General features: G+C 38.3%; 1 protein-coding gene across 2 annotated transcripts in view; it reads right to left on the bottom strand.

Moving 5' to 3' along the window:
* KPNA1 (karyopherin alpha 1 (importin alpha 5)) overlaps positions 1 to 20,298 on the bottom strand; it is a 66,272-nt gene that overhangs the window by 20,711 nt on the left and 25,263 nt on the right. For both annotated transcript variants that reach the window (XM_009329062.1, XM_009329055.1), the window contains exons 7-11: positions 15,228 to 15,316; positions 13,264 to 13,363; positions 12,530 to 12,693; positions 11,283 to 11,361; positions 10,353 to 10,478 (exon numbers count right to left, since the gene is read on the bottom strand). In XM_009329062.1, the coding sequence (XP_009327337.1) occupies positions 10,353 to 10,478; positions 11,283 to 11,361; positions 12,530 to 12,693; positions 13,264 to 13,363; positions 15,228 to 15,316 (558 nt within the window). The remainder of the gene's footprint in view (positions 1 to 10,352; positions 10,479 to 11,282; positions 11,362 to 12,529; positions 12,694 to 13,263; positions 13,364 to 15,227; positions 15,317 to 20,298) is intronic.

Genomic DNA, 20,298 nt, shown 5'->3' with positions numbered 1-20,298 from the left:
CTCCTGTGAAGAAAGGCTGAGAGAGTTGGGGTTGTTCAGCCTGGAGAAGAGAAGGCTTCGGGGAGACCTTATTGCAGCCTATCACTACTTAAAGGGGGCTTATAAAAAAGATGGTGGCAAACTTTTTAGCAGGGCCTGTTGCGACACGACAAGGGGGAATGGCTTTAAACTGAAGGGGGGTAGATTTAGACTAGATAGAATAAATTTTTTATGCTGAGGGTGGTGAAACAGTGGAACAGGTTGCCCAGAGAGGTGGTGGATGCCCCATCCCTGGAAACATTCGAGGTCAGGTTGGACAGGGCTCTGAGCAACCTGATCTAGTTGAAGATGTCCCTGCCCACGGCAGGGGGGTTGGACTAGATGACCTTTAGAGGTCCCTTCCAACCCAAACTATTCTATGATTCTATGAATGTGCGTGTGTGCCTGGGGGTCTAGAGAGTGAGGACATGCATGTTTTCACTAGTGAACTTCAGTCCTGATCAGCTGGAGAGGTGAAAAGGGACTTGGCAGTCTACACTTACATTTTCTGTGAGTCCAGGTAGTGCTATATAAGGATGTTGTTGAACTGGAAGCCCTTATAAGAACAGTGCGTTAAGGGATGTTAAGTATTCTCTACCAAAAGAGCTTGATATAGATCTAGGATAGGATACATGAGGGCATTAGTATTTTACTATTCTAGCAAAGAACAAGTCAAAAATCTCATTATCACTTCTTTAATCCTCTCCACAAAAGGAAACTTCTACATGAGATTTACTTCCTTAGAAAGTGTCTTCTTAAAACCAAGTACTTGGTTAGTAAGTACTAAAGTAAGTACTAAAATCAGAGCATGAAAGCATGCAACGAAGTCAGCACATATTTAGCTGACAGACAGTAACATACTCTGAGCCTTCTTAATGCAAAAAAAAAAAAGTTACCTTAAAATGTTTCAGCGTAAGCTTGGAAAATAGTAGGAGAATTCCAGAACAAAGGGAACTAGCAATGGGAGGGCAGCAAGTAAGAGAATCACAGAAGATTGTTATTGTTTTCCTTCTGGATCCATCTATTTTGAACTCTTTGCTTCAACGCAAAGACTGGTGGGTAAAATTACTCTTCTCAGAGTGGAGAAATGTGCATTTGAACCTTTTCAGGAGGAACTGAATCCAGATCTCGCATCTCTTCCGTGAGTGCTCTTATTTCTATTTCTCACTCTACTGTATAAAAGGCTATGGCCACCTTGTTTACTTTCTGCTCTACAGTGAAGTTGGCTATCTTTCCGCAAGCAGAACAGGTTAAAACACCACAATGAATTGCAGCCTCTCATAAGGCACTTCACTGAACGAGACTGGCTCAAGAGAGAAGCAGATTATCAGTCACTATATTTTTATGTTTCCTACTGCTTGATGTGCAATGTAAGTGTTGTCACCACATCACCCTAGCATGAGTCCCAGTTAAAGGTACTTAACTGTCCTTCTGTAGTACAGCAAAGTTTTTCAACTAGCAGTCTGTTGACAGTTGAAACTCTCAGAGCTTAGATTTTTTTAAAAAATACATTAACTAGGTCAGAAAATAATTTGCTTTAATATTAATATCTTCACTAGATTTCAAAAGTCCAGTTAAGCTCATCAAGGGTGGAAACAATAAAGCATTAATACAGAGGAAGTGCTAGCAGAATCCATTATTTACACCCCATGTCTTGCAGCCTTGCCCACAGCAGTTACTCTTGAAAGCAAACTAGAATGCCTAAGGATTTCCTAGCTCTATGACATTTTACATGGGAACAACAGTTACTGTGGAAACAGACCATGTTTCCCTTTCAAATAATTCCTTCTAAGTGATAAAATAGTAAACTACTGAAATAGAGTTTGTTTCTTTCTTGAAAGAAAGCAAACCTCCGGCAGAGCAAAACCCTAAAGGACTGTGGCAGGATGAGGTACCTAAAACTTCTGAGGATTTAGAAAGTGTTAATTCAAATTACTTTACTTTTTTTAGCATTACTATACTCTGCATGCCTACACATGTGGAAGTGGGTTGAAGACTGAAGTAATGTAGTGCATATAAAAATGCTCAAGGTAAGCATAGCTTTCAAACAAAATGAACACAGTTAAGGGGTTTCAGTTCAACAAGAACTTTAAAATCGTATGAAAGAAATAAAAAAGAAATTTTAAAAAATCAAGTTGTAAACTAAGGACTGATGTACAAACTACTGCAGATCTCACTCTTTGCCAACTGTTCAAATGTTCCACTATCCCTCAAAAAACAAAGCGCGTTGGCTATTGATGAAAATAGTGGGTAACTGCCTCATACGTGCCATAAAGTAAAGGATGTTTAAACATTCATTCTGAGCTGCTGATGCATTGTAATGCTTGTGTTTATCTACGCCCTCTAAATGTGACCGGAATTTTTCAAGCAGTATTAACAGCAGGCCAACAGGGTAACCAAAACCTAAAGAAACACTCCAAAACCTGTATCGTTTTATATGGATTTTTCCAATCCACATTACTCTTGTGCTTGCATGTAAGAACAAAACATACTAACATTCTGCTTCCAACAGCAATCAACATCAGATGCACAGGAAAGTGTAAACTAGTCTAGTCATATTTATTTTTCTTTTTCTCCTTTTTAAGTATTCACAGTTACAGCAATGAGTTCCAGTTTGACTACACCTGTATGAGAAGATAAGTTCTTGTTTGTCCTAAATGCAGCACCCAGTAATTTCTGATGCCTCTTCCTTCAAGGACCTTGCTCAAAAACAAAGAACAATCATTCCTCATTCACCTTCTCAGATGCCACTCGTGTTTCTACAGCATTCTGCCACATCTCCCTTCACTCGTCTCATAGTCTACGAAGCTGGTCCTCATACAGAATCCAGTTGACATTTTATGGTCCCTCCTTACCTCCATATCCTCTGAAGATGGATCTACATACGGGGCAACATTTAAGAGTTATACTAGAACAAGAATTAGGACTCCCCTTTTGGTTTTTTTATCCCTTTCCTGATTATTTCTAATATTCACATTGGTTTTAGGCTGCTACTACTAGGCACTGAAGTGGTATCTTAAAAATACATTAGAAATCTCTTTTCTGCATAATAGGTAATCCAGAGCCCATCCTTTAATAGTTTAAACTATCACTGAAATTTTTGCCCAACTGCATCCATTTGCATTTGTTGGAACTGAACGCCATCTTGGCTTGTAACTACAAGTCTTTCAGAAAACTGAAATTTAATTTTAATTGACATTTGAATTTTCAAATTCAATTTGAAATTGAACTCAATTGTAATTCTCAGTCCTCCAGCAAATCTGACCCTCACTTTTGAAGTGTCAACTTTTTTGTGTTTGGTTTGGTTTTTAAATAGATGCTATCCCTATGCAGTGGCCATCCAAGAACGTTGCCTGTCTCTTGGAAACATTCTATTCTTCTTATTTATTTTAATCAAGCTTCTTCACTTTATAGTATTTGATTTTTAAAGAGTGAAGCGAGAGAAAATTGAATTTTCAGAGTTTTATTTCATCTGCATGGATGTTGACTCTAAATACATTGTAGTCATTGTTAGGGAGCAGGTCTTCAGCAGTAGTATATTAAATTAGTATTTTGAGCTGGTCAATACCAAGTGAATTTGCTTCTCCTCCTTTGGGTTCCCACAAATAAATCAGTTATGGTATGCAAAAATACACATACGCATTTAGTATGCAAGTGTTGGCATCATGTGTCTACATATGATTCATCACATAAATGTGAAAGCAACCAAGTCTTACAGCACGACTGTTTTCTTGCTCATGCAAGCTCTGTGATTTCCTTTAACAAATCAAGATTACAGTCACCACCCTAGCTGGCAGCTGCAAATATAGCCCTACTCTTATGATCTCCTCCTCCTGGCTGGAAATTTCAGTTCATAGAGGCTTCTCAGTCACTTGTGTTCCAGTTACCTTGTTTATTGATACAATTTACAACTGCTTTTTAAATAACATAGCAAATATTTGTAAGCCAAAGCTACTTAACGTGATGGCATGAGTACAAAACCACTGCCATCTGAGGTGGTCAGGAAGGAAGCACTTCAGATCTCAGTTCTAATGGACTTCTATGTTGTTGACACAGACACCCAAGCCTACATACTCCAAACTGTATATGAAGCAAACTTCTAGCCAAGGTTGCTACTGCTGTCAGGAAGAACCTGCACTATAATGAACAGCACCTTGTTGAGGTGTCTCCAGCTTTTAGGGTCTGTCATAGGAAAAAAGATAGCAATATACACTGCTGAGGTTTTCAGGCAGAATAAAGGAATTGAAGTATTCTAGCTCTGCTGCACTCAGTGTGGTATGATGTATGTGATTCACCACATGCAGACGCCTGAAAACAGATTTTGTACTTAAACACAAACTTAAACCTGAAAATGATTAATCTTTTGACTTTTGCTGGTCCTCAAATAAATATGACCTTGTCAGCAATGCCATATTTTGCTCTTAACTGAGACACTTTTTGAAGTCCTGCCACCACAAGCATGTGAAGATTTCAGACCACTTGTGCAAACTATGGCATAAACCAAACACACTTTATAAAGTAATTTGATACACAGTTTGCCTGTGTAAACCACAACTCTGTGTGAATCATGTCATTCCTCTTCCATGTCCCCAGCGTTACTGTGGTCTTTTTGGAGAAGGGCCTCCGACAATTCTTAGCTTGTACCTTTACCCCAATTTGTAAAAACGTCTTTCATTCCAGAGTTTTTAAAACTGACAGGCAACGTATCATTTGCTACACTTGCCCATGTCACATTTCAGGAAGGACAGGAAACCCTAAAGGAGGAGAAAATATGGCACAGATCCTGTTGCTACCATGCCTAGCCATACTCAGGTTTCCAGATGTTCTTGTGAGAATTTAAGATATATTAGAAAAGAATTGATAAGTTTCTTAACCTGTCAACAGGAGAGAACTCCTATGATGTCTTCACTGTCAGATATGGAAGATTGTGCCTGATGTATGGCCTTTCATAGCTTTTCAACGGGTTGCGAAGTTAGACACAGAACATTTTCTGAGGTATGTGATAGCCTTTCATACCCTTCAGAAGGGTCGACAGTCAGGATTTAGCTTCAGTTGTGCAGTTCTCCTTCTGACTCCCAGGAAGATGTAGTTCCCCTTCTCCCTGACTGGGGAAGCTATCCACTGAAGTACAGCAAAGCTGTATACAAACTAGGAAATTAACAAACAAAAACTATACTTAGTGACAATCATGACTGCATCAGGATATACACATCCAACCCAAACCTTAAAAGCAAAGAAATAAAGAGGGGAAAGACTGCTGTATTCCACCACACTTTCCTGTTGCCTAGGCACTGTTGATAACACACTCTGAAAGGCTTTCACTTCCACCTTTGGTGGGGGGGGAAAAACCCAAACCTCCTGTGCTTTAATATTAGCTACAAAAGAAAGTTCAGCACTTACTTCCACACATTTCATGCATGTTAACTTTTATTGCCTTAACACTAGAAACAGTTTACTTGATTGTGTTTGAGTGCAAATCTAATGGTGATAGACTGCTGTCTTATCTTTTAGAAATGGCAGTGAAAGCCTTTGGAATGTGCTACCAAACAGCATTGTAGGCAGTATGAAAGTGGAAATGAATATAGAAGTCCTTCCCTCTAATTTTGTATTTCTATACTTTAGAGTGGGTGGATGGAGGGAGTGTAACCCAATGCAATCTTAAACAACACTAAATATAGCTCTGTCTGTTAATACTGGTTAAGTAAAATACCTATTAGATTTACCAAAAATCTTTCATTTTCTTCTTGGTGTGCAGAAGGGATGGCTAGATTATGGCTTAAGCACTACCCAAAGTTTCCATAGTATTCTAACATCCCGACTGCTCTGGAGCAACAACCCACCAGTTAGATCAGCTGGTAACTTGCAATAATGTGGTTTACTATGCCAGGCAGACATTTAACTTCCAGGAAAAAAATTACCATGTGCCAAAATTATTCTTGTCTGATCTCTGGCTAAAGATTGTGCATGTTCAAAATCCAACCAGTATCATAGAGACTGGAATAGATCTGGCTATGGCCTATGACCTCTAATAGGAGCTATCAAGCAATTTGGAGGGACTGGGAAGAAAGGAAAATAAATTATTTAGTTTAGAGCTGCATCTAGTATTTTAGAATTCCTTCTGTAAGGAAAATCAATTCTCAAGAAGTAATGTTTTCATTCATCACAATGTGAAATTAATTTAGAGAAAGAAAAAAAAAATACCTCAACTCACAAATGAAATAGGTTCATCCATGAACTTAGTTAAATCAGATATTCTTCCCAGATGGGAATTATCCTCTGTCCTCACAGCTACTGAAAACAGACTAGGCTTTTATTCTCCATTTTACCATATGATCATCTTCAAGAAACACTTTACCAAATAGCATTTTCCAACTTCAGAAATTATTTTAAAGTGTTTTTCAGCTCAAATGTTTACAATGATTTTGACATTGAGTAGGAGTTGTCTGAAGTAATACCTCAAAGAAGGAGTTTTCTGAGAAAAGGAGATGTATCAACTCTGGAGCTGAAAGGAGGTTTCATCGCACCGTGTATCTCACATGACATTCACTAGGCTGAGACTAGAAACTAAAGAACTAGAGCCTTTCTGGAATTTGTTGCACATCTGTGATGAGACTTTCCTTTCAGCATGACATAATCATTGCAATTACACCTGCAATTGCTAATTTTACTTCCAAGAAACAGTGGCCTCGAGATCTCTGATCAAGCATGTTGCAAACATTGGATAATGTCCTTTACTTCGCAACTTTCCTCTAACGGGCCTCCTTCTGCAGTTCCAAAAATCTAAGCCTCATGATGGACATGATTTGCAATATGTCATAATTACCAGGATAGTTATCTCCAGCTCAGAATCAGAAACACTATTTTTTTAATCTCATTTTTATAACTGCCAGTACAGATTGAATTGTGTATGCACTTAGGGCAGTCAGTGTTTCACTATATAGCATGTGCGTGCTCGGAGTTTGAAGGCAGCTAAATTACTCTGAATGGGGCCTGAGGGATTCTTAAATGAGCTATAGTTTTCACTTTTGAGAAGCTGCTTCTCACATTTTTTCCCTGGACTTGAGTAACACATCAACATGCTTCCAACCTTGTCCGTGACATATCCTAAGGCAGCTGCTTTAAGCTAGATTCTTTTAAATCTACGTGTATTTTGGTGATTTGACACTGTGTTTTCTTCCTGATGCAAGAATCTTGAGAAAGAAAGCTTCTACCCGCACAACCACAACAACTATTCTTCTATGCAGATTTAAGGGGTTTTTTTGTACTTCTAAAGAATCACCTGCTAGAAATGGAGGTGCAATATTAATGGCTCATAGCATTAATTTCCCTCTCCCTTCCTTCCCACCTCACCTTTCTAAGTCACAAAGCAATTCTAATCTGTTCTCAGTAGAAAGGTGGCTGATCTAAACTGGTGATAAGACACCCCCAAACCTTTAAAAACTACTAAACACACACGCATAGATGTACCTAACAATTTTGTTTCGCTAGATCAGGCAAATTTTGTTTTAACAAAGAAATTATTTTATCCTTACTTGTTTTCAAATAAAGATGTGACAACAGTTTAGAAGACAGAGGATTATCAAGGGTGTAGTTAAGACTTTCCACCTAAAGCCTTACTTTTATCCGTCTGAGTAGCGGATATCAGGTGTAAAAATACTGTGCAAACAAGGACAGGCACTTACTTCTTCACTTGAACACAGGATGACGTGGTACAGTGAATACTTATGTAGAAGCCACAGAAGTGAATGCACTATTGAAATAGCTTCTGGTGCACTAGAATTTAAGTTACCTCTAGGACTCCTTACAACTATATCTTCAGTAGATCAAGAACATGAAAATATAGATCCTGAAGTTTTGAAAAAATGCTCTAATAACCAACTTTACTTTCTATTGCCACTTCCGATACTTATTTCTTTATAGAATAACTTGTACAGGTATCTGGGTTTCTCAAGCTCTTTTTTTTTCTTAAGTCTGCAACATTCCTATATGATTGTGCATCCTGAAGCAACTCTCTGACAGACTTGGGAAAAAACACAAAGTTAAGAAAATGTATTGGCCTGGATTGTTCCCCAGAAAATACTCTTAGACTTTCCAGGAAAAGCAGAAATGGCCTTCTAGAGAGAAAATACTGCTCCTCCCTGTTTCTAAGGAGGTAGCAGCGTAGATAAAGCAGCCAAAAGATTCTTCACTGCAAGAAAAGCAAAGGCAAAAACATTTTTACCTTAGTACAAGCAGTAGTAACTACCTTCTCTGCACTGCTAATTGCACAGCAATTACAATTGCTGATGCAGGAAACAACAGTGGTACAGTTGCTGATTTTACACAGCACTTTTTGTTAGAAATTCAGCTAATCCACAGATTAACACGCAAGCCACAATAAACGCTGAATCAAAATTCTTGGAGCTCTACCAAGGTTAGATTAAGTAACCGACAAAAAACCATGATCTTCAGTGGTAAAAGTAAAACCTTGACTGAGAAAGCCAGAGCAAATACAACTGTAGGATGTTTCCTTGCTCGCAGTTCCACTTCCATCTTAGTCACATCCTTACATCAGACAAGAAGGACCTACACAGCTTTCTACCTTGTAAGTTTTGTTTTCCTGCTTACACACTTCCTAACATAAGCATCTCTGAAGTTAGATGAGCATTCGCTCTTAATTCCAGGAAGCTTAGCAGAGACCGAGTTATCTTCCACAGAAGTATTAACTTTGTTTCCTACGCTTTCTGAGATGAAGACTTCATTCAAGGTATTAAGGCTTTACGCTGCCCCTTCAGCAGCTGAATGTTCTTTGTAAGGGAGAATGTATAACCAAAAGATTGCAAGTGCCACCTGCAAAGGATATAATACATTTTTTCCTCAGGAAAAACACGCAGCCTTTTTACAATCTCCTGAAAGTTTTCTGCAAAAAGAGAAGCAATTCCATCCTTTGAGTGAAGAGGGTTAACCACTTCATGCTAATTCTGATCATATAGAACGAATAATCCAGAGCCATCAGATAGAAGACTAGCAAGTGTAAGGCTGCCTTCCAAGGAAAAGGATATGGAGGAAAGAAGTACTCCTTGGCCACTTTTGCCAATGTATTGTGGGACTTGGTTTACTTTCTGTGCAAACATGCATTGTTTCTGCCTGGTTACTAATGAGTCAGACATATTTCTGATGTCTAATATTTCTGCTATTTATTTCTATTCCTCAAAGAATAGATATGCCCAACTGGACTTCCACGCAGCCTCTACGATCTCTGAAAATACTCTCTGTATCCAGTGAGGGAGAACAGCATTGAGAAACATAACTTCAGAAGAATTAAATTTGATTTACATGAGGAGACTTTCATTCAACTGCCTTGATAGGAACCTTGTATATTTATCAGATAAAGCCTGGTTTCACTACAATCTGTTTTTCCATCACTTCTGAAAAAGAGAAAGAATGAGGCATTGTCCTTAAAAGCCAAGCAAAAGATTCCCCTAGTACAGCTGTTCAGAAAAAACTCCATATCCAGGGAAACCAAAATATATTTAGCAGTTTCTTCTTTATCTAGTCAAAGAAAAAAATCTTCTCTGGGGAAGAGATGGTCAATCTCTCATTTATACCATCTGGAGACAAGTCCTGGGAATTCTTCCTGATGGCTGACGCTAACTCAGAACAAAGATGAGGAGGTCTTTCGGAGGCCTAATTGTAAAGACTGACATAAGGGAATGAGACTTTCATTTGCTTCTTTGTGCTATCACGTAACATGAAGGGACTACAAAATTTGGTATAATCAGAAAGGACGAATCCCAGTGCAACATGTTAGATATCCTCCATTATTGTTCAGTTTAATAAGTAGCAATTTTAGATTTGGCTAAGCACAACTGCCTGTATCAGGAATTACAAGAAAATATAAACAGGAATAAAGTATTTTACAATGTAGGTGTCCATATCTGGTGGTGAAATCAAGAAACATGTAAAGTTATTTGAATCTCAAAGTTTGTAGCTTACTCTTTTCATACTTGAGAATTTCTGTATCTTAGTGATTGTCAAAGGCATGAAGCAAATTATTTAAGACAAGGTTTTCTTGATCTTAGCCTCATTTTGTCATTCTCTAGCATGACCATCTCCCCCCCTTATAATCTGTAGATGATTATAAAATTAAATAATTTGAATGAGGGATGACTGGGCAATTGAAATATTCTAATTACACACAGAGCCTATAACATACTTCTGCTTATATGTAATTATATGTCTGTGACTCTGTATACATACAAATATGCACTTTACACACAAAAAAGTGTACCGCCTGATGTGTGTTTCTTCTAGCCTGCAAGACAAAGATTACTGATCATAGCTGAAAAGGTTACCTGGATTTGGGCTCTGTTTCCAGCTGTTATATTAGATATTGTCCAGCATGCTTCCTTTTTGATAGATTCTTTTGGGCTGCTTAGCAAGTGCAGTAAACTCTGCAGTGCTGAACAATTCAGAATTACCTGAATACAAAAGGAAAAAAAAACAACAACCAAACAAACCACACCTTAGAGGAAATTTAGGATAAAGAATCACAGGAACAAGGAATACAATGTCTTCAAAATCTAAAAAGCATATCCCATCAGATAATCCCAAAAAGTTTAAAAAAAATAAATCAAACAAACAAACAGAACAAAAATCCAGCAAGAACTAAGAAATAAATGTTCGCAGGAAAGCTAATGAGCAAAACAACTGAGTACTTCAGGTAAGAGATCATGCCTTCATTATGATTTCAGTGTGGCCTGAACACAAGAAGATACTAAGCCCATTACGATCAAACAAAAATAAGATGACAGTATTTTCCTGTTGTCTTGTTTTCCTGTATTTTTGTATACTTCGAAGCTCCAACTACTTCTGCTTTCCGCATCAGCTGGCACAGTGGGGCAGACTGTTGCCAGTGTTGTGGCACCCAAAATCTGACCAGACAGAACGTGACAGGTCTTCGATGGCCCTACCATGGCACACCATTCAGCATAAAATTCAGCCTAAGAGGCAGACTTGCTTTAAACAAACCAGAAAAAAAACCCAAACCTCGAAGGGTATTGCACAGCTATATACAAATCCCAGACAGAGCTATGTAAGAATCACCAGCAGTTCAGGACTGAACAGGAAAACTATGAAAACTACCACATGTTTTGAGGCAACTAGCATCATCAATCCTTCACTTTCAAACTTCAAAAGGAACAAGAGGAGGTGTTTGTGAATAGGTTACCACAACTAACAGAAAGATGAACTGCAGTACAACACAAGAAAAAGTCAATCCATACCTGGGTCTGGATATCATCTCCTGTGACGATGTTCCCAACAGCTCGTAAGGCAGGAGATACAACTTTGTAGTCGTTGTGCCTAAAATTACCAAGGAAAGATCTAAGTGTTAACCACCTTGAAGCATCTCCATCTTCACATCCTCAAAGAAGGAACATCCATCAGCCAGGGGAAAACTTCCCTGCTAAGCCTGACTATCTCACTATCTGAATCAAAACATTCTGATTTTAAACTAATGGTTAAGTCTTTCTAGGGTTTCTAAATATTTAGGCATTTAGGTATCGTTCAGCAGCATAAAAATAAAATATGAGATTAAAAGAATACAAATACTTCAGAGTATAGGCATCCTTGGGAGGGAAAAAGTAGTCAGCTTTAACTACAAAATACACTTAATGTAGCACCCACAAAGGCAGAGAATGAGACAGAGGAACACAGATAGAAGCTGTGTGTTTAACCCATACAGCTATTTGAGCATCTTCTGTCATCATATGCATCCCCCCATCATCACTGTTAAATCAGGATTGGAATAGGGAAGGTGAAGTAACAATTTTTTTTCTCAAACGAAAACACTTCTTTATAAAAAGGTACCTTAGGTAATACATTCTATTTGTTAATCCAGCATCAGATTTGCTTTAATCTTAAAAGCCTTAATAGTCTTTTTTATTTACATCACTGAAAACCATTATTTCTTTTTCTTAGGTAACTGAATGCTCCACGTCCTTCCCTTAGACCTGAAGAAATGGCTCTGAACAAGGCCAGTTTCCCTGTCCCCAACTCCCACAGCTACACTTTACTGCCCAAAGTGCGCATATACTCTTCTACAGTAAGGATTTAGGAAATTATTTACATTTCAAGTCCCTGGTACTGTCAATTCTAGTAAATTTTACTATTTCTTACATTTCTACGTTTTATATCCTTCAGCAATTTCACTGGTAGGTAATTATAACATGGACTTCAATGGCACAGAGAAAATTCCAGTATATATTATGGATTTTATAAAAATGCAGCTGTTAGGTGCAGGAAAAAAATCTATTAAGAAATAGCAAAACTAGTACAAGAGAAGTTCCATTGTTTCTGTTACTCATGACAAATAGAGAAGACTGAACAGAGGCAGGTAAAATTAAAACTCAAATCTTGCTTTTTGGAAATTACAACATTTCCAGACATATCTAATTAAACTTCCTATTGCTGGAACCTTGATTTTAGGAAAAAGAGTGGATAGTACATTTGCTCAGAACAAATTTCTTACATCAGCAATTCCACAAGTCTTCTGCAGACTCCTGCATCAATCACAGCCTGGATTTTATCATTGGGGCCATCAGACAAATAAGACAAAGCCCAGCAGGCATCAGCTAATACATCTGTATCATTGACAAAGAGCAGCCAGGAAAGCACACTAAGACAAGGTGAAACCTGTAAGACATTAAGAAGAGATACATACATTGTACAGTTAAAAGGGCCAGAAGATCTATTAACATGACAGTTAATTTTGTATGTGACATTATAGGACTAGGCACTGGCATCTCAAGGTTCAATACTCAGAAAATTTCAGACCTAGGTAGCACTTCTGTGCAGGGCTGTAGCCACACAAATACAGAGGAGCATGTGAGCAGAAAAGCACTATGAGAATTCTTCAGCCTCTACAGTACAATGTCTGGCAACTTAAACTCATACTTGTCCGCTAAGATGTGCCATAGTTTGCACTACAGCAGCCAAGATGTACAGAGTTTTGTTCTGCTGTGGGATGGTCATCTTCAGTACAGGAACAGTAAAAAAGAGCTAGGAGGCAGATATATTAGAACAGGTGTTGTGAATGTCTGCCCAAAGGACTAAATACATTCAAAAACTTCATCTGTAAGAAGCCCATACATTGTTTCAGAGACATCCTGAAATATTTCTACTATTTAGCTTAAGTTTCACCACCCTTACTGCTCATTTGGCTACCACCACCTCACAACACATTTGCTTTCAAACATCTCTTACCTTGGCAAAATCTGGAGGAGGATTTTTCCCTCTGCAGAGGTTGGATAGAGCCCATACAGCATTTCGGGTCATAGTGAGACGGTTCTGTTTTGAAAGCAATCTGAAACAAACCAACAAAAAATTTTAACCTTTGCTTTCGAAAAATCAAAGCCAGGTAACCCTGTAGGGTCAACTGCATGAACCATTAAAATAAACTCAGGCCTACATTTTAACATACACCAGGGCAAAATATGCTAGATTTTTTTCTCTATAAAAATACACCCAGAGAAAAATCATGCTTGATGGCTGGATACTAACACACATGCTAGACACATGAATCCTAGTATCCCGACAAGAACAATAACCATTACACTAAAAGTGTGTTCATTTAATTGCTTAGATACTGATGTGGCAGATTAACAGTCAAAAGGTGCAGGAACTGTGACAAAACTACTCTAAGTAGAAGGATGTGCAGGTAGTTTTGGAAAGTACTCTCTTCACTGAGCTGCATTTTTACGTCAGTCTCAGACTATCAGCCCCGCTTTTACACTTTTGTATGTTAACTAGTGAAGGAGAATAAAACTTATCCTCAGAAAACATGTATAATCAGCTTTTGGGTTTCCCAAACATTCAAGACAGTCACGTATCTCACAGCAAGCACCGTTTACAGACTTTCTATGCACACTGGCTCCAGTCCCGGCATACGAGAGCCTTGCCCACTGGGTTCTTGTTAGAACATGATTCTACAGACCACCCCAAACCAGTCTCTTCCTGCCATTGTTAAGGGGTGGCATCCACACACCAGCTGCAGGGTTCAACTTCTACTCCATTAGACACAGGAAGCGCAATGACGTGATGAACTGTAATACTGACACCTTCATGAGATCTGCATACCAAAACTGCCCTCTCACATTAGGACTAACACTCTGACCAAAGCAGCGTCAGCCACTGTTACGCTGTGAGTCCCCTTACGTGAGATCAATCCTGGCACTGACAAAGATGTCCGTGGAGTTGGTTAATTAAGTCAAACACAGTGTGAAGCCTCTAAACAAGGCATTTTCCTGACAACTTAGAAATTACCAGCCATAGTGCTCTTTGGCCTAGGAAGAATGCGGTAAGGCAAGACCTAGTTTTTCCACAACCGTAACAACTCAGTTTCTTTTTCTCATAGCCATCCCGCACTGTACAATGCCTTTATGAGAGCACTGGAGAACTCCACTGCTGCAAACAGAGTTTGCAAAGGACAGAGACTGAGTAATCCTAATTTGGACATGACTAGACAAGATAGTGTCACTGTTTCAGCAGTAATACGGTCCTTCAGCAGAGGACCATCAAGATAATTAGCAGACTAGAGAAACGACACACAACGGGAGGGTTAGACTGGATTTGTTCAGCCTTAGAAGGAGACTGTGTAAGGGGAGATGTAACTGCTGCCTACAACAGTTTAACAGGTGGATACAGAAAAGAGGAAGCCAGATCCTTCTCGAAGGTGCATAGTGACAGGACAAGAGGCGACTGTCACAAGGTAGAACATAGAAAATTCTGATTCGGTATCAGAACGTTGTTTTTCACCATGCCATGGTCAAATACTGCAACAGGTTGCCCCAGGTGGTTACAGAATCTACCTTTGATGTTCCAAATTTGACTGGTTAAGTACTTGAGCAACCTAATCTGATCTCACCTGCTATGAAGAAAGGCTTTGACTAGATGACCTCCCAGAGGTGCCTTTCAACTTAAATTATTCTATGACACTATAATAATCCCAGGCATCCACCCACTTTGTAGAATAAAATAGTTCCAGCTTAACTGCTCCTAAAACACGTTTCCATTTTAGCTCCATTACAGAAGTAGTTCAGGAGCCCCCATTAAAAAGTCTGATTAGTCCACAATAAAAAAATCATTATTAGTCTTCAAGGTAAAAAATGAACTTCAGTCTTACCAGACACTCAAGCAAAATTCTGGAAAATATATTAAAACAGACTTACTGCAATAAAGGGGGCAGGATATTACAGTCCAATACATAGTCTCTGCACATAGTGCTGTCTCCAGCAATGTTGCCAAGAGCCCATACTGCCTGCAATGAAAAACAGAATAATTGCTTTTATTCTCACAATTCAACCAGTTTAGTGTATGTATTAGAGTGGGAGATACTCTGTTCTCACTGTTAGATCCTGGACAATGTACAGAAGGGGAATGCATTCTGTTTGAGTATTACATATATACACCCAAGCTCAATATATGATTCAGGAATATTTACACACATCTAAGAGGAATATCAAAACAGCCAACATGTATGTTTCCAAAGACTTTGCAGGCAGACATAACCTTGCTCTGTCCACAATAGAAGAGATGAGCTTATCTCCTCAGGCTTATTAACATACTAATTCTACACTCCTCCTGGTTGAAAGCTGGTTCAAGTCCAGATGTTCATAGCACACGTCAAGCAAGTTTGTATCTACCCAAAAATGTTTGTGAGGAACAGCCTGTATTAGTATTTCCTAAGAAGCCATAAAAGCATGCGTTGTTTACACAGTCATATTAAGAATGCTGACACCAACTAAGATGAAAATGAGAATCTATACGCAAGATAAACCAATAATCAGAATCAAAGAGTTCAGATGGGCATTGGCGTATATTCTTTAAGAGAAAACTATACAAAGACAGAACCAGTGTTGCCTATTAAGACATATGCATGGCAAAATGGAAGGTATTTTCTCCCTTGGACATCAGTACTACTGTAACCCTTCCTTTTGAGAAGAAAAGATCTAAAATACCAGAAGATAATTAAAGAAGCATGAAATCCATCTTCTGTAATATGGTGAGAATAAAAGATTTGGTTTTGATTTATACATTTCGTCAAGTGGTATTTTTTGGTATCACTGTCCACTAGTATGAGAGCTATAACTAAAAAAAATTAAAAGTAGTCTATATGAAGTATAAAAGCCATTTTATGAATTCCATGTAATGTATAGACAATATTTTGTCACACAAGAAAGTGTATGAAACTCAAATTTGCTATTTATTTCAAGTTAGCAGGGGCTAAGTGTCATATCAAATAGATACGTGTATCTACTTATTTGCTAAGACGCATACAATGTCTACACAACCACTGGAAATACTTCCAATACCGCACAGAGGACAGTAGCAAGCCTGTTTATCAGGGACAGCAGCTGAATGTCCTCCCCAAATTTCTCTTCAGTTGCAGACTATGTATTTATTTGCAGTAAGATGTGTTACAGTGCATAACTATTTCTCCAACTGAACGTACATAAGTTCCCCACACAAAATAAACAAGTTTTTCTCTCCGCATCTCTACTTGAAATAAATTACCCCTCTAAAAAAATTGACAGAATAAGCCAAATTTGTTACCTAAAGGAAATTCTCGGACATTCTGAAATACACTTACTTATTCATTATCAATATGATGTCAATTGATTTGTTGCATTAGATTTCTACTGTAACATGTTTTTAAGTGGTGGCAAAAAGATGCTACTTTAAAAAAGACTCCAACCACTCTAGAGGCCCAAAACCACTAGCAAATCCTGCAAAGTTAATACAGCTAAAACCACATGTATATACAAAATATAGATACAGATGTCAGCTTGCTAGATACAAAATAAAGAGACTCCTCTGTACCAGTATTACCAATAACACCATAGATAGATCCATCAGAAGTCCCTGAACTGCAAGTTGTTAAGAGACTAGGAGACTGTTCTTGGGAAGGATTAGTTTGTTTTGTTCTCCTACTGCTTTCCAGGCTTCTGCTGTGAGCCACAGTCAGAGACAGGGCACCAGGCTATGCCGACCTTTGCTGTGAAACAGTACAGCCATCACTACGCAATGTCCCCCCAAAACTGATCTTCATCATGAAAACTTACTTTTCTTTCCAATTCTTATTATTTTACAACTGTTGTGACAACAGTTTGTGTGAAATAAAAGTATAACCTTGGGTCTGGCAGCCTCATGGACTCAAGACAGAGAAGGCAGCTACTGGAAAAATTTAGCTTAACAGACAGAACGTATGCCACCTCCTGCAAAATGTCATTCATATTAGAACTGTAAGAAGCCACGCTCATTGCTCACTGCAATGCTTGTATTTCTGCAGCAATGAGAAGCCCGAGGAATGAATCAAAGATTTCAGCTGGTTCTAAATAAGCTTGTGGATCTTCTAAAAACATTTAAGGGTGAAAAAGGTTAGAATTTGCAATAATTTCCTTTTATTGAACAGGTGGGTAACTTGGGACACAATTTCCTTGTCTGGACACCCTTACACACATTAAAACACCCCTGGAAGCCGTATTTCACTTGCCCGTGGACTTTGTTTCTGCCATTATTGCAATATCTATTTTTAGGGTTGACAACAGTGATAATCACTTAATCCAAGAATCCATTCTGACCCTGAATGACAGACTGGTTTTGCAACAGCAAATCCCACATCAAAAAGTCTGACCAGAGAAGTCAAATAGCATCTCTACTGCTTTCCCACTCTTGATTTTTTTATGGCAAGAGAAGTCTGGCCAAGTAGTCTGATACCACAGGACCTGGTAAGAGAGGATGTTGCAAGAATTCCTCGTAATGCTAATGACTGATACTATACAAGATGCAAAGAAATTGAAGTATCTTTAGAAAAGTATGCAAGGTTTCATTCAACAAGGTAGATGTCTTTCCTTAAGGAATTACTTCAGTTCTTCAGATAAGTGAGGAACATAAATCAAGCTCATTTAAACTCTTCTTGTCAGACACCGCTATAAATACAAAGCTCTGTCATGGTTCCTACAGACAACATGTGAACAATGACAAGTGTGTTCAGGGTTTATTTGTCTAAATAATGTTCAATGATTTCCATTGCTTCTTTTGTGCACTCCTCAAGATGCAAATGGCTTGCTTGCCATAACATTTTTGCCTCATTCTACACATCCCAAATGTTTTTATCTTCTTTTCTGGATAGTTGCAGAGGTAAAAGGATATTTAATTCCATGAGATTTCAGAGTTTATTAAACCAAAAATATATTTGACTCTCAAAAAAATTCCATTTCAGTACTTTCCAATACCTACATCCAGACCTGAAGATGAAAAGAACCTGTAATTTGAAGATTTGTAGTCTGACTTTTTAACCAACATCTTGGATAGTAAAGTTGTGTGTAAATTGAAAATGCAAATGCTGCCTTGTCAGTTGACAGCATCTGTTTATATACACCTGTATAAATTTCCATGTACTGCTAATAGTGGAGTAGGGATTGTTGCACGTCTCCAGTTTATTTTACTCATTACTAACCTCCAGTGTTTTTTCCAGCAGTGGACAACTTCAGTAGTCAATAACAGCAAAGTGCAAGTTTTGCAGAGTACTGTTAAGCCATATGGTGCTTTCTGTGAATAATCCATGTGCTTTCTGACAACCCTCCACTTTCCCCTGGGTTCTGAAGGCCATTATTTCATTAGGCCTTTGGATATTTAAACCAAGTGCTAAACCAACCACCAACACTGCGTAGAGTCTGTGCCTCTTGGTGGAGAAGTATTATGAAGTGAGAATCAACACTCTCTCTACTTTTGGCCGCTGACTTGGGAAATGGATGTAATGCTGGGAGGAAGACTGCGAAGATTAGCTTTCATACAAGTGTGATTGGGTAAGTGGACACAAGGAAGGATACTAGAAGGCCAAATTCCTAGGAGATGACTTCTAGTATGCCCCAATGCAGAAAACACCTTTCTTTCAGTAGCTGGGGTGGTCACAGTTTCTTATTTCTCACATCTCATCCACCCAAACAGAGAAAGCAGCTCATGCTCATGCCTCAACTGTTTTTCCTGATTTTGATTACTAAGACCTAGTTAGTAGGACTGCTGAAGTAAAAGCCAAACAGAACTTGGACACCAGACTCACAAGTCACCTTTGCCAAACAAATGATGGTTACCAAAAGGAATAACAATACAACTAGAAAAATGGAAAAATACTGAGGGAAAAACATGTGGGTTGCTTTCGCTGAAAACACAGATGTTCCCAAAGGAGAACAGGGCAGCTGGGGATGCTCCTGCTACCGGCTGTCCAGCAGAGCACAATGACACATATCTGTCACCGTGAGATGATTTAAATCATCTCAGGGAGCATAATGCCTTGCATGGTTTTTGAAGGAAATTCAATGTTCATCAAGGAAACCCAAGTTGACATCTGGGTTTTCAATACCTCAGCAAGGGCACTCAGGAGAGAACTGCAGCTAAGACACTGCTGAAGCTAGATCAACCTTAAGCATGTCTAAAGGGCTTTGATGGAGTCCTTCACTATAAATAATTTCAGGCTGACATATCTACATTTCTAGATGTCTTTTGGAAGAAAAAATTGTGGTAAGTGGAAGAAGGCTAGGACATATGCCACTGACTAAATCTAAAAATCAGTACACCAAAACCAGAAATAGGCTGGGAGGGGAGGGAGATGTAGCCAATGAGTTTTTCATAAATAATGGAGATGTAGCTTCTGTAATAAACTCCGTTTCTTTGGTGGGAAAAATGGATGCCAAATGGTTTGACCACTGATCACAGGGAATAGCTGAGAAAGACTGATATACAATGCAAACGATGAAAGAGTTAAAGGATGGTAGGGTAATTAAATGTCAGCCTGCATTGCTTAATGTGAAACAGATCTTGTAAAAAGACACAAGATATAATTTCATTAAAATACATGTTGTTAAATAAACATAAAGATTCCCTCACATTGACTTCTATAAAACAGCTGATTTAGAATCACACCAGACTCAGAAACTAGCATATGCAAAAGAAACAGTGCAACACATTAGATTAAAATTGGCTTATAAATATGAAAAAACTGCTGAAAAAATCATGATCAGATAGGGTAAACTGGTATCTGTTCCTAAGCCACTGCTAAGGGAAGTCTGAAATAAAAGATAAATTCAATGGTGTAAGTCTGTAAGACTTACTCTAAGACAAAAACAGTGGATAATGATTAGCCAGTAAGCCAAATTAAAGTAATATTAAATACGAATTGTTTTTTAATTTATGCTATGATACATATTCAAAATTATATTACCACTTACATTTCCTGCTACA

The sequence above is a fragment of the Pygoscelis adeliae genome, unplaced genomic scaffold (assembly GCF_000699105.1).
Source record: "Pygoscelis adeliae isolate BGI_AS28 unplaced genomic scaffold, ASM69910v1 Scaffold120, whole genome shotgun sequence".
NCBI lineage: Eukaryota > Metazoa > Chordata > Aves > Sphenisciformes > Spheniscidae > Pygoscelis > Pygoscelis adeliae.
The sequence above is the reverse complement of the archived record's forward strand: the minus strand, read 5'-3'. Positions and strand labels throughout refer to the sequence as shown.